The sequence below is a fragment of the Equus quagga genome, chromosome 16 (assembly GCF_021613505.1).
Source record: "Equus quagga isolate Etosha38 chromosome 16, UCLA_HA_Equagga_1.0, whole genome shotgun sequence".
Lineage (NCBI taxonomy): Eukaryota > Metazoa > Chordata > Mammalia > Perissodactyla > Equidae > Equus > Equus quagga.
In genome coordinates, this window is record NC_060282.1 from 38,981,843 (window position 1) to 38,997,302 (window position 15,460).

The 15,460-nt window shown below is 36.0% G+C and overlaps 1 protein-coding gene across 2 annotated transcripts in view; it reads left to right on the forward strand.

Moving 5' to 3' along the window:
* Positions 1–15,460, forward strand: part of STK3 (serine/threonine kinase 3) — a 264,867-nt gene that overhangs the window by 50,046 nt on the left and 199,361 nt on the right. For both annotated transcript variants that reach the window (XM_046642576.1, XM_046642577.1), the window contains exon 4: positions 8,594–8,708. In XM_046642576.1, coding sequence (XP_046498532.1) covers positions 8,594–8,708 — 115 coding nt within the window. The remainder of the gene's footprint in view (positions 1–8,593; positions 8,709–15,460) is intronic.

Sequence of the window (15,460 nt, forward strand, 5' to 3'; positions counted from 1 at the left end):
CTATGGATGTGCTTCTAGGGGTGTTTTCCTCAAACAATGAAAAACTGAGCAGAATGAGAAACTTAGTCATGGCTGCTTTTATCTTTTTTCTATACTGGGGCTCATTCTAAAATTTTATTTGAGGAAAAGCCTTCTGGTGCTAAAACATATTTAAGAACTATTTCACAGGTACAGAAAATGAGACCTAGAGATTTTACATGAATTGTCCAATGTCACACAGCTGGTTAATGACTGGGATGCTATAAGAACCCACATTTGCTGACTCTGTGACCAGTGCTGAAGAAAGCAATGTCTGTAAAAAGATTCTAGCAGTTCAAAGTGCATCACTCTCAAGGCATTGTTGCAGGTGGAGGCAAGACCTGGTCAGCAATACTTGTGAATACTGTGTGCTGGGTAATGTGGAAACAAGGGAACCACGGTTGACACAGCCCCTGGTGGTAAGCACAGTGGTAAGCACACTCCTGGTGGTTACACTCTAGGGAAGGAACTTCTCATATCTAAACCAAGAGAAATGTGTTATCACATGCATCAGGGCACACAGTTATTCACTTATTTATTCATTTGACTAATACATATTAAATACCTGCTCCTGAGGGTAGACCTTGTGTGCTACAAACCAGAGATATGACAATGAATGAGTCTCAGACTTTAGAGGGACTTTCAGTCAGATGGTAGAGACAGATGAATGGACAGACTGTTTCAGTACAATGTGATAAGAGCTATGATGGGGTAGATATGGGGAACTGTGTGGGTTGGAAGTCATATCAAACACCTCACAATTAAGGATTCAGGGAAAGCTTCCTGAGGGAGGTCATAACCCAAGCTGAGTTCTGAAGGATGACTTAGATTTGCTGGACAGAGAGGAGAGGCCGCATTTCTAAGCTGGGCTCCTCAGAGGCTTCTACCAGAGCAGCTCCTCTCGTGTCTATTCTGTTTGCTGATGTTTCTGGGTAAGATACCATTTGAACACTGTTTCTGAGGCCAAAAAAAAAGTAAGTTTGAAGATCACCAAATTGAAGAATTCATGATGAACTTTGGCAATTTCTGTCAATTTGTGTACAGTCATTGGTCACTGGATGGGAGCGCATTCTGAGAAATGCATCGTTAGCTGATTTAGTCATTGTGGGAACATCATAGCTTGTTCTTACACAAACCTAGATGGCACAGCCTACTACACACCTAGGCTATATGGTACTAATCTTATGGGACTACTGTTGTATATGTGGTCCATTGTCGACGAAATGTCATCATGCGGTGCATGACTGTGTATGTATGTTTGTTTTTGCGTGGGGCAAGAAATAAATTGCTGTGATTTAGATTTATATTGGAAATGGTTCAGTTTTCATAGGAGAATATTCACATTGCCTTTGTAAAAACACTACATTACCCTTTACTTAACAGTTTAGAACACCATTAAGGTGGTAGAAGGATGTTAATAAAACTTATGTAATGAAAATAGCTGTTTCTTTAGCATGTTAGTTATCACATGCTCATAATGGGAACACTTTAAAAACTATATCTTAGAAAATTATTTGCAGAAGTCTTATCTGATAAAGTACTGTTATCCAAAATATACAAAGAATTCTCAAAACTCAACAAGAGTACAGACAACCCAGTTAAAAAATGAGCCAAAGACTTTAAGAGACACCTCGCCCAAGAATAAATACAAATGGCAAATAAGCATATGAAAAGATGCTCCACATCATATATTCATCAGGGAAATGCAAATTAAAACAACAGTGAGATACCGCTACTATTAGAATGGGCAAAATCCAGAACACTGATAACACCAAATACTAGCAAGGATGTGGAGGAACAGGAACTTCCATTCATTGCTGGTGGGAATGCAGAATAGTACAGCCACTTTAGAAGTCAGTTTGGCAATTAATTTTCTTACAAAACTAAACATACTTTTAACCACATGATCCAGCAATCGTGCTCCTTGGTATTTGCCCAGAGAAGCTGAAAACTTATGTCCACACAAAAAGCTGCACACGGATGTTTATAGCAGCTTTATTCATAATTACCAAAAATTTGGAAGCAACCAAGATGTCCTTCAGTAGATGAATGCATAAATAAACTGTGGTACATCCACACAGTAAAGTATTATTCAACACTAAGAAGAAATGAGCTATTAAGCCATGAAAAGACATAGAGGAAACTTAAATGCATATTACTAAGCAAAAGAAGCCAATGTGGAAAGGCCACCTACTGTATGATTCCAACTATGTGACATTCTGGAAAAGGCGAAACTATAGAGACAGTAAGAAGATCAGTGATTGCCAGGGGTAGGAGGGTGGGGGGGATGAAAAGGCGGAGCACAGAGGATTTTTAGGGGAGTGAAACTACTCTGTATGATACTATAATGGTGGATACAGTAGGTATACATTTGTCATAGAATGTACAACACCCATAAAATGTACAACACCAAGGGTGAACCCTAATGTAAAGTGTGGACTTTGGGTGATAATGATGTTTCGGTGTATGTTCATCACTTGTAACAAATGTACCACTCTGGTAGGGGAGACTATGCATGTGTAGGGGCAGGCAGTATATGTGAAATCTCTGTACATTTCACTCAATTTTGCTGTGTACCTAAACTTGCTCTAAAAAATAAAAGTCCATGAAAAAAATACCTGAAGCAATACATGGCTTTCTTCAATTAAGATGAAATTCAAGTTAATATAAAAATGTTAATTACTTTAGGCAGTAAAAAGTAACATTTGAGTTTCTATAAGAAGCTTAAACGTAACGATTCAGTCCAAATAACTTGTACCATGAGTAGTGCTTATATAAGAGGCAAATAGTTAGAAAAAGTTTGTAGTGCTTTTTCTATTTTTTCCCTCTGGTTTTTGTCATTTCTCTTTTTATTTTTTTATTTTTGTTTATTTTTTGCTTAGGAAGATTCGCTCTGAGCTAACGTCCGTGCCAGTCTTCCTCTATTTTTTAGTAATGTGGGCTGCCAGTACAGCATGGCTGCTAGCAGAGTGGTGCAGGTCTGTACCCGGGAACTGAACCCGGGCTGCTGAAGTGGAGTGCGCTGAACTCAACCACTAGGCCACCAGGGCTGGCCCTTATTTCTCCTTTTATACTATTTCTATTTTGAGTTGTGATAATAGAGGAAGACTGTTAAGATAATGGGTGTAGGGGAGATGTGAAATGGAGACAGAGAAATGGAAAGGATGTAATCATTGATGTGAGATGAGAGGAAGCCAAAAAAAAAGAAAAAATGAAAAAAGAGAAGAAGATGATATGTCGTTTCATTGGAATGTAGATGTTCAATAGGGGAAGGGAAATAAATGAATGTGACAGAATGAAATAGTAGGGGGATGGCACAGGAAAAAGGAGTGGACTATATCTCATGATTGTCACCTCAGTTATCAAGGCATCATGTTTCACCTTTGCTTCCTGGTTTATACTGTAATTTGTCTTGTGCCTTCCTTGTCCCTCCACCCAATGTAATTTTCAAAGTCTTGTTTAACTATTTAACTGTGCCAAGAATATGTATAATTGCTGGGTTTTTATACGTTCTGTCAGTCCAAACGGACTTAGAAACTAGTCAAGATTCTTAGGCATTACGGCTGAATTAGAAGTTTGTTTATTTCTTAAAATTATGTAAATAATGCTGAGCTAGTGTTTTGAAGGAAACTATCTCTTCTTTGCCTCTAGCCTTTAATAATCAATATAGTGGTTACAAAACAGATGTTAGGATGTTTAAATGATTGTATTGTTAGCTAACTTTCTGGTTAGGATGAACAGTGTCACCTTTGGCCCCTGACAGTCCTGCATAGGGTAATCATCTTTAAATGGGTATTTGATTGTAGTATTTTCCTGCGTAAACTCCTTTAAAAGTTCCCCATTGCCTGGACTGCCTTTTCTCTTTCTTACTAGTTTAAAGTCTACCCATTTTTCTCCCTAGCATCTGCTACCAAGCCATATATGTTGTTCAGTGAATGTTTGTTGATTATTTTAAAATGATACATGAATGAATGATGAATGAATTTGAATGAGTGACTTCTGTGTCAGTGGAACAGACTGCGTCAGAAGTCCCAGGACTTGAACTTTCTGAGCCTATTTGTATCTATATTTGTAATTTTAAAAAAATTATGGCTTTAAATTGTAATCTTTAATTTGTCTGCCTTAAATTAATTTTCAGTGTGCGATTGAAAGGGAGGCACAGTGGAGAAAACACAGAAGAAAACTTACTTATGGTCTCCTAGCTTGCCAGTCTACATCATTATCAAATCGTGTTGAGTGTACCTTGAAGATATCTCTTAAATTTGTTCTCTTTTCTGTTTCTTCTATTCCCACTCCAAGCCACCAACATCTCTTTTTTAAAGTGTAAGTTTTATATTCAGGTATGGTGAGACCTACAGATTGGGAGATGGATTGTTACACTTACAGATCCCAAGAGGAGGGAGCCCCCCATGCAAGGGGTGGAGGTGAGAGGAGGGAGGACCCATACAGGGAAGCACCAGGGTCAGTTAAGAAGCAGAGGCAGAGGGGGAAATTGTGGGCAAGAGCCTTTATTGTGGTTTCCATGGGAAGGAATGGGTGAGACAGGGTAAACAGGTTTAGAATTGGCTAATTTGAGTAATTTCACTGGGCTCTGGGGTGTGTGGTTGTCTTCTAGTTGTCTGGTATGTGGCCCTCGGGTGATTAGGGCAGGGGACTAGTGGCCCTGGAAGTGGTTGGCATATGGACTCCAGATTGGTTTGTTTGCCTATGGTTGTATACTCACAGGTATCATCTCTAGGAATCAGCTAATCTTGAGAGGAACAGTGGAGGCATTTATCAGCAGGTCCCAGATGTGAAAGCATCACAAGTATGGAACATAAAAAGATATGCTTAATACAATCTCTTGCACGCATAGACTAACATAACCTTCTAACTGGTCCACCTGTGTCCATATTTGTTTTCTTATGATCTAGCTTTGATGGAGCAGTCAGGGAAATATTAAAAGTAAAATTAAATCATATTATTCCTCTGCTTAAAATTCTTCTCTGATCTTTTCTTGCATATCTAATAAAGCACAATTTCCTTAAGTTGGTTTTGAGACCCTACATTGTCAAGCTCCTGCCTCCATCTGCATTTACATTGTATGCTACCTTATTCTTCACTCACTTTATTCTAGGCACCCTGATCTTTTGGTTCCTTGAAATTATTTGCTCTTTCTCGCCTCAGGGCCTTTGCACAGACAGTTCTTGGTGCCTGGGTGCTCTTTATCTGGTTAACTTCTAGCCAACTTTTGAATCTTAGCTTAAATGGTATTCCTTTGGGGAGGCCTAAATTAGGTCCCTTCTGTTAATTTTTCTGTGGTTGTTCATTTGCTCACTTATTCATTGCTTTTGTTTGTACATATAAGAAGGGAGGTACTGAGGATAAAATGGAGAGCAAGACAGATTGTCACGTATCCTCATGGAGCTTCTTTTCTTCTGGAGGAGGCAGATATAAGTCAGTGACAAAGTAATTACAAGATGTTATAAGTGCTTTAAAATAAAAAAAAGTATTAATATAGAAGATATCAGAGGATGACCAGTAGTAGGCTACTGTTATATATAACCCTTGGAGTTTAAGCATTCCTTTCTTTTCCAAATCTAATTTGTAATCCATAGCCACCCAATGGAGGGAGGATATTTTATTGTTAAAGCTGACTCATGTCTACTTTCAAAGTTTTTTAATATACTCCATTGTTTCCTAAGTCAAGGGCTACCAAGGAATATGGATATTATTCCATTCTTTCAGATGAACTAGGAGCAATTTTGCTTGCAGAAATAATGAATGCAAAATAAAGTCTCAGCCAGTATATCTTGTAACACCCCTTCTTTTCCTACCACAGTGAATAATTATATTTATTTGTGGGCTTACTTCTCTAATACTTGTGTGTTTCATGCTGGTGTGTGCTCTGTGAGAGTCAGAATTGTGTCTGTCTGGTTCATCACTGTCCATTGAACATCTGGTCTAATGCTTGGCTTACGTAGAGGCTCAATGAATGAATGTTGAATGAATGAAAGAAACTGTATTTGAGTATATGTCCTTAATGTGGCCATTTAGGTCTATCTGCTTAAATTCTTTTCTAGGTTGAAATTATTAAAGCCGTGTTTCATGATATAAAACTGCTAGACCTTGATCCATCTACTTGATTGTGTTAGAAGGGGCCACAAAGTTCTTTTTGGTGAGGAACATTGGCCCTAAGCTGACATGTGTTGCCAATCTTCCTCTTTTTGCTTGAGGAAGATTGTTGCTGAGCTAACATCTGTGGCAGTCTTCTTCTGTTTTGTATGTGGGACGCTGCCACTGCATGGCTTGATGAGCAGTGTGTGGGTCTGCGCCTGGGATCCAAAGCTGTGAACCCCTGGCCACTGAAGTGGAGTGTGTGAACTTAACTACTATGCAACTGGGACAGCCCTCCGCCCCCAAAGTATTTTTTGAAGAGAACTTCCCCTTCCCCCAAAGGTGTTCTCTTGACTCACTCCCAAAGAGAGAGAGCTGCCTTTTCAGGCAGCTGCCCAGGTTAAAATCTCTGATTTTCATAAGAGTTGTCAATCCCAGACTTAGAATTGCTGATTACTTAGTGTATAATGCAGGAAAATATATACATTTTCAATGTCCTTTTCACTGAACATAATCTTGAACTCACTGCTATTCAACACCCTTCAGAATTTTGAATGAGAAAATGAATATTTAAAGAAGTTCTCTGAAGGATATGCAGTCTGTCTTCCAGAGTGAGGCTTAACTTTGGGTGTGTATCAAAGTCACCTATAGAGCTTTTTAAAAGATCTTCTGAATTAGAACCTCTATGGTGTGGTGCCTGGGTGACAGGTGGTTCTGATGCACAGACAGGTGTGAGTTCTGTACTCCCTGTAAAGGTTTCTACACAGGCACTCACACCCCAAAGAAGTGTATGTAAAGAAAACTGTATGTTACCCATAAGTTGAAGTTCTGTAAGTTAGTTTCATTTGTTTGTAAACAAGCACTTTTCTTAAATGGTTCAGTGAACATTTATGAACTCCTAATACGTACTTTCCATTCCCAGCACCCAGCAGAGTTGAGTATGTCTATGAACTTAACATGTGAGATGAGGAGTAATGACAGATGTGGGTAGAGAGGTAGACTTTGAAAGGTTTTGTATGTGATATGAAGCAGTTAAAACTTTTTTGTTTTAGTAATGGAGAGCAATTGGAATTATTTTTTAAATCAAGGGAACCATGTGATCAGCTTATTTCAGTTTTGTTTTAAAGGAAGTTAACCTTGTCAACTATATGAAGCATAGATTTGAGTAGGAGTGAAAACTATGACAAGGAGATCAGTTGGGAAGCAGGTGTGTGCAAGAGATAACGAGGAGCAGTAGGGATAAAACGGGATTGGATTCTAGCCCTGTAGCTGCCTGTTTTAGTTTAAGCCCTTAAACTCCAACCAGTGTGCTCTACCCTTGACTTCAAGGCTTGAATTGTAAAGGCTGTACTCAGAAGTCTTCCCTGACAGCCTTCTCTTAACCTCTTCTTTTGGTGGTCTCTTTATGGTGATGTTTTATGTACTTTCTATTTTTTATTGTTACTTTTTGCTTATTTGATTCCTGTATCTTATCTATCTTATACTGATGCCACTTTTCATGATAGCTGCTACTAGGTAGAAATATCTGTTGAACAAATTGTCCCTTAAACATGCCATTCTTGGTTTTTCCCTTTCTATTTTTGTGTCTTTGCTCATGGCCTTTTGTCTTATATTTCTCCTCCGTCCACATATTGAAGTTTTAATCTTTTTTTCATAATACAAGTCCCACCCTTTTCACAAAGTTCTCTCTGATGGCTCTACCATGGTCACTTCCTGCTTTGAGCTCTTGGCATTTAAGCTGTATACTTGTTAGTTTACACTACCTTGCGTTTTTCATCTTATGTATTTTGGGAATATTGATGCTCTGCCTCTTTGAGTTGGGCAAGGTGTTTTATACATTAGTGTATATAGCAACTCTTAATAAATATTAATGGTGATGGACATTTGTCCCTGTCTAAGTCTTTCTAAAAACAACTTGGCTATAAACATAGTTTATTCTGTTCTGAAAGACATAAAGCCTCATTTCAGAAATATTTTAAATTTTAATAATTTTAGTTATCTGAATTTAAAATAAAAAAAAGTTACAATTATTTTTTCTCCAGAATTTTAGCCAAAAGATTTTTTTGGCCTCATTGAAATATAGAGTATTTTAAAGTTGAGTGTTAATATTTGACTGAATGCAAAATCCTTTAGAAGGTCTATATTTAAAGTGCTTTAGTTAAAGGAAAATATTTTCATTTATTTCTTATGTTAAATAGTAAGTCCTTTGCCAAAACAAAAACTTATTTTCTTGGGAATCACTCAGAACATTTGGACCTCCTCTGGTTTGTAATCCTGTTAAATTTCATCCATAAATTAAAGCATAATTGTACATAGTTGGTGAACCCTGCATATAGACAATTTGATGTACAATAGAACTTAACTCATTAAGTTTATGTATTGGAACATTATAAAATGTTGAAAATGCTTTGTATTGGGATTAAGACATAATTATCTTTGGGAATTAACTAAAATTAATTATCTATCTATTTTTCTTTAGCCCATATGTTGTAAAGTACTATGGCAGTTACTTTAAGAACACAGACCTCTGGATTGTTATGGAGTACTGTGGAGCTGGCTCTGTCTCGGACATAATTAGATTACGAAACAAGACAGTAAGTATTTCTAAATTGTTTTGCTAATCTCATTTCTAAAGATTCATATTTTAGAATCTGACTGGGTAGTATTTTGTTACAAAGAAAATGGTAGTGTGAAAAAAGAAAAGGCTTTACAGTGTGATAGGATCTAGTGTGAGGTGTGAAAATCAGCCACATCTCTTTGTATGGCAACTTTAGGAGTCATCTGATTGTTCAGTCGATTTCTTAGAAGAATTTTTGACAAGCCCCTGAGAAACTGCCTGCTACTCCTCTTCTTCCTTTGCAATCAGTGTGCATATTTTTTATTAATGTGAGTTCCATAAATTTTATTTAAAGTTCATTATATTCATGGTATTTCTTTAAGTTTTCTGTATTATATGACTGGTAAACAGTTGAAGTTTTATGTTTCTGAACTTTTAAAAATAATTGAAAAAATTTTTGTCTTTATTTTCCCAAATATTGTCAGGATGTTTGAAAGTGATAGAGCTAGATCGTAATTTTTATTTTTGTGAATTCAGCTTAGTGAAATGTGTTATTTATGTTTTAAGCCTAAGTAAAAAAGCTATTTACAAAATAGTTTACTTTAGGCTTCCAATGCATTTAGTTTACTTGGATAGTTTATAAGGACAAAAGTGACTTTTTAAATCTGTGAATGACTAAGAATAATAATCAGGGAAATAATTTGTAAATCTGTAGAACAGTAACCCATATGACATGACTATATGATATTATATGTTGTCAGACATGTTTCAGTAAAATACATTCAGAAAAATACTTAACTATTTGAGTCAATTTGTGGTTAACCAGAGTCATTTTAAAGTTTGATTGGGGAAGTATGTTGTAAGTCTATCCTATTAACTCTTTTTCTGTTAGAGAAAATGAAGTAAACAGGATTTCTTTTAAAAGAAGTAAAATAGAAGTTAAAATAATCCCTGTTTTGACGGGATGGATTAAGTGATTTGTGACATTATAATTACATATTTTAGAATTTCTGTGTTACTTAACTAGCATTTATGTAAATCAGATGACTCTGGAGTGGCAGAACAATTCTCTGATTGAAAATAATTATCCTCTAGTTAGAGAAGTGTTTTAAAACCATTTCAGGGCTAAACTCTGTACATTTGGGCCTAGAGTGGCATGGAAGAGTCTGATTCCCAGATATGAAAAGGAACCCAGAGCTGCAAGAGGTGGATCAGAAGCTGTAGGAAACTATCTCTGGGAGTTAAATCTCAAGAATATTTGTCTCCTACTTTTTCTTAATTTATATAGTATGTAAAAAGAGTGCCATTGTTGTGAAGGTTAGCAATATACGGATATGTATCATCCCTTTTTTTAAAAAAAATGCCTGGACGTTGTAAATATTGGATCATTTTATAAGAATGTTCACTGGAGTGATAATCTTGATTGTCTGAATTTCAGAGGCATGGCTCTTACTGACTGGCTAGCTTTCAAAATGTGACCATGAAACGGTTGTCCTTGATTTATTAAAACTGACTCTAGTAGTTGAATGTTTTCATGGCTAGAGAACAATCTTTTCCTAAAAGTATGGGAACTTTTTTTTAAGGTTTATATGCTGTTTTGTTTTTTGTTGTATGTTTTGTTGTTTTAATTCTATACACATTTTAAACAGCACAAGGCATTCTTATTATTGTTGTATATTGTCAGTGTTTATAGGCGTTTTGCTGCACTTTATCCTTTTCTGCATTTCTTAGTTGCCTGAAGAACAGTGTCGGTTAGTGTTTCCTTATGTGTGGTAATGATGGTGATAAGATCTCACTATTTTTTGTATGAAAGTGTTATTTCACTTCATTTTTGAATGATGCATTTGCTGGGTAAAGAATTCTAGGTTGGCAGGTTCTTTTGGATTTTTGATTTGTTTTTGAGAGGAATGACTCTTGGAGAACCAGCTAAGTAATATACTTTTTGTAGAATTATGCTTGTTTTTGAAAGAAATCTCTTTAGGCATGAAGTGTTCTTGATTTTTAATTTTCACTTCCTTTTTTTGTTTTTGATCAACTGTTTCCTTGAAAATTAAAGGCATAGGAAAAAACATTGGTTGTTACGTACCTTTTAAAAAATATTCAAGTTCGATCTTTTTAGCCTGAAGTGTAGCACTGTTTATCTTACCTCCCTCCTATCTGTACAACTTCATAACTTGTCATATTATTATGCACTTTAGACTCCAGCCTCACAGTAAAAACTGACTCCTAGAATAACAATGAGAGTTGTGTTTTGGTCTTTTGGTGTATGCTGTTGCCTCATCTTCTCACCTGCCTTTCAGTGTTTTCCCATTCCCCGGTCCTTGCCTAGTAAATTTGCCTCCTTGAAGGAGCAGCTCAAAGATCCCCTCCTCTTTGAAACTTTCCCTATGTTCCCAGGTAATTTGTTGATTAATTTAATTAGGTAAGTCTTTTTTGTATGTTCACTCTTACATAAAGAAAGAGCACAATGAATAGCTGCCATTATTTTACTGTTATTTTTTATAATTTATTTATTATTTTGATTATTATGTATTATAATTTTTACTCTTTTATGTATTTGGACTACTAGGTAGACGGAACATCTTCTCATATGTGTGTTGGCTCTTTTATTTCCTTTTTGTGCCTGTCCTTTGGCTTTTCCTGTTGTCGGCCTTTTCCTTATCAGTTTGCAGTATTGCCTGGCAGTTTGCTAATTGTTATATGAGCACTTCTCATATCATTTTAAAAGTCATAAATCCAATTACTGATTATCAGCATAGATATTAAAGAAGGAGCTTCAAAACATCTCTTTCAGAGGTTTTATACCCTGATTTGTACTTTTTCTTTGGGAAACGTCTAGGAAGGGATAAAGGCATAGAATTAAGTTTAGGGGTTATTTAGGCATATTCCAGTGGTTGGAACTGAGGCTGAGTAGCAAAGGGTCGTGATTGTGTCTGAGTGCTGCTGCTTAACATGGGGCAGATCATAGAGTTGCATTTGAGCTGATAATGAATGGTAGTTGTGGTAGTTAATGGCAGTGGTGCTAGAGGTAGGATGAAGGTGAAACTCTTCTATATTCCAGTGGGTGATAAAGGTTTCTCTGAGTCTCCTGTTTGCATTATGAGTAAATATCACTGTTTAGTTAGTATTCATTGAATCTTTCAGTTTATAAGTATTGAGGGATCCATAAATAAATATTTATGAGTTAAATTCCTGATTTCTATAATCAGACTCACAAATACAGCTCAAGTCCTGGTATCATCTATATTTAGTAACTGACTTTTGTTTTTACATTATTTTAAACAATCTTTTAAGTTTGTGAAACCTGTGTGTAGATAAGTGTGCTGTGGTATCCTGTACTGGGAAATCACATTTAATTAGTTAGCTTTTAGTGTTTAGGAGAAGAGTAGTTGCAGTTGTATCCCCTTATTATAAGCTATACAAGAGCAGAAATTTTTATATATTCATCTTGGAAATATCTTAGTGTCTGGAACAGCTATTGACATCTGGCAATCCTTTGATAAATATTTATTAAACTGAAACAGGATCAATTCCTTGGCTGCTTATCCTGTGAATATAAAACAACCCTACCTGTCTTTCAGTGTTATATTTTTGTAGATAAGTTGTAATTTGCATGGCTACTACAATTTAGTATTCATAGTGTAGGTTACTGAACAGATAATGGTTATATACCAAAGAAAGGCCATAAAAAGTGTGCTTACCAGGAATCTTGGAACGTGTGAAATAACAGAATGTATTGCATTAGTTTCCTGATTTTTACAGAGGTTATATATGTATGCAAATTTAATTTTTTGCTTCTTTTTACAAACGTGTATTTTGATAACTTTAACCATAGGCCTCCTTTAGCTGATGAAAAAGAAACTTGTCTTTTTGTTGTTAATGGAAGTAAATGTCAGCTTTCCTTTTTTTGAGTGTTTTCAAGTTTAAAAAGAATAAAAGTCTAGTATTTATGGGAAGGAATAAATAAAATATGGGAATAATTTTGAAGGTTTTCTTTTGAGAAAATATTTTAAAAAACAATGTATTTCATATTAAATGTCATTTAACATCTAAACTTTTATGCATCTCAAGTATTAAATAGTGCAAAGTAGCTATACACAGCTCTGTGAAATTGAAGCTTTTTAAAGATAGATTATATTTTTGATTAGAGAGTTCAAAATAATTTTTTATTTACATAATTGTTAAGCTATGCCTTGACATATGGAAGAAATAGAGTCTATGTCATGGATATTTATTGTGTACTTGGAAGTGTTCTAAGAAAATGCCTAAGGTTAGTCTCTCCCATTTTGGCCCATTTTTTGATTTGACCACTTATTTTAATTCAACCTGGCACTATGGATTTCAGTTTTGGCTCTTCCACAAACTAGGTTTATGATCTGGGCAAGTCATTTAACTGACAGGGACTTCAGCTTCTTCATGTGTTAAATAATAAGTAACATTTGTATAGTGCTTTACATTTTACTTGGCAGTTTTATTAATATTTTGGTTCAATGGAGAGGTTCAAAACACATTTATTGATCTAGGCCTAGTGCTCTATGCTAGAGGTACAAATAACTAACAAATGTTGCTGTTGTTGTGTTGTTTACATACTAATTGAGGTAATACGTATGTAAAAAGCTACATTTTGTTTCTGTAAAGAGTTAGAGTTCTTTAGGAGCAGTAAAGGAGATGCACTTAATCTAACATGGAAGTTTAGGGAAAACGTCATTGGAGAGAGAACTCCTTGGTGAATTCTTGGAAGAGGAGGAGTCATCTGTTATTAGAATGCAAACTCCAGAAGGGCAGGGTTTTGTCGTCTTCGTTCACTGTTTTATATCTGCTCCTAGCCTGGCATGTGGGATGCTCAGTAAATAGTTTCTTTGTTGCATGCATGCATGCATGAATAAAGAATGAATCAGTCGGAGAAGAAAATGCAAAGAATATCTTGGAAGAGGAAACAATGATATGCGAAAATTATATTTCCATCTCTAAAAGTCCAATTTCATACTCCTAGGTCACTTGAAGAATTTTCCAGCATCTGGTTTAAAATAGATTTTTTTTCTCACACTTAATTGCTCAAAATCATTGCCACATTTTAGTTTGATGGACCTATGTTAGGATCATGATGTTGTTACGTGATTCTTTGTTTTTCCTTTTTTTTTTATGTTGAAGGAAGTAGCATATGCCATCTTTATCATTTTGCTAATATCTTCTAGCTTCTTACTCATTTTGTCTGTTTCCTGAAATTTGTGTGATTCTTCTTTGAGAAGACATTCTTTGGAGCTTCCTGATTTCTTGTTCTAATGTGGACTCATTGCTTTTTAGGTCTGCTGTACAGCTGCATCCTTGGAATTTCTTTTCACTGGACTCCTGGGTTAGTGCCACCATTTTCTTGTATATTTCCTATTTTCTTGGTTTTCACCCTTGTTTTGTAGTCTTCCTAAACTATCTTCATGATACAAGAACGAGAGGTCAACTATTTGAGTCCTTGCATATCTGAAAATATATGTTGCTTTCACACTTTGGTTGATAGTTAGCCTGGGTAGAATTTTACGTTGAACATAAGTTTCTCTCAGAGCTTTGAGAGCTTTCCTCCTTTATCTTGTAGCATCCAGTGTTGCTACATAGCTAATGCCTGTCAGAGTCTTATTTATTCCTAGGTTTTTTTCCCCCACTCTGGAACTTTTTAGACTGTTTTCTTATCCTGATATGTCTGATGTTGCACAGGAACAAGATATTTCACAAGGATGTGCCTAGGTGTGAGTCCTTTTTATCAGTTATGCTCAGCACTCCGTAGTTCCTTTCAAATAAACCCTTATGTTTTTCTTCAGCTTTGGAAAAATTTCTTTGGTAATTTCCCTCTATTTTCTTCATTGGACAATGAATTTCTGAATTTTATTCTTTTTTTTTCTTCTAGATTTTCTGTCTCTTTTTTGTCTTTTTGCCCTTTTGAGGGTGGAGTAGGGGATGGTTTCTTTATTTTCTGACTTTTCTAACTGAACTTTTTATTTTAGCATTTATGTTTTAATTTACGAGAACTCGTTTGCTCTTGATTATTCCTTTTTCATAACATCTTGATACGTGGATGCAAAAGCTTTTCTAATCATTCTAAGAAAAATAAGTTTTTGAAAAAGTTATTTTCTGTTTCCTGAATCATCTGTTTCCTCTGGGGTTATTGTTTGACTTGTTTTATTTATCCTGGTCTTGCCCGTGGCAGGCTGACCAGCAGGAAGGCTGACTAGCGGAAACTGGAAGCCTTGGGTCAATGCTCTTTGACTGGCAGGTATGATGTTCGGGTGGATGGACTGGGAGCTGGCTTTTAGGAGAGAGGGTTCACAGAGGCACTTTGTTCAGTTTCTTGAGAGAGAAGCCACTCCCCTATTCTTGCCTTTTTTCGGTCTGGGGATAAATGCCAGAATGCATAATCTGCTTGTACGGGGCAGGAGCCAACTTGTGTTCCATTTTCTTCTTTTCAGCTTTTATGGAAAAGCTAACCACCTTTTCTGACTACCTTCTCACTCCTGCCCTCCCTACCCAGTGGTTCTAATGGAGGCTCCTGGAGTTTACTTGGTAATCACTCCTTTTGTTGCAGACGCCTTCTTTGCCTGTGACTCTCTCCATAGAAATGCTTCCAAATTTATTATACTCTTCTGTAATGATTCTTTTGTTATTTTATTTTTAAAAAGTTCTCTGTCAGTTTAAAGGGATTTTAGGAGGAGGAGAGACGAATAACTAAACAAATTACAAATTCAGATTGGTTTTTGAACCTGAATTGATGCTATTTCCCTCCTCCCCCTTGCCATGTGTATA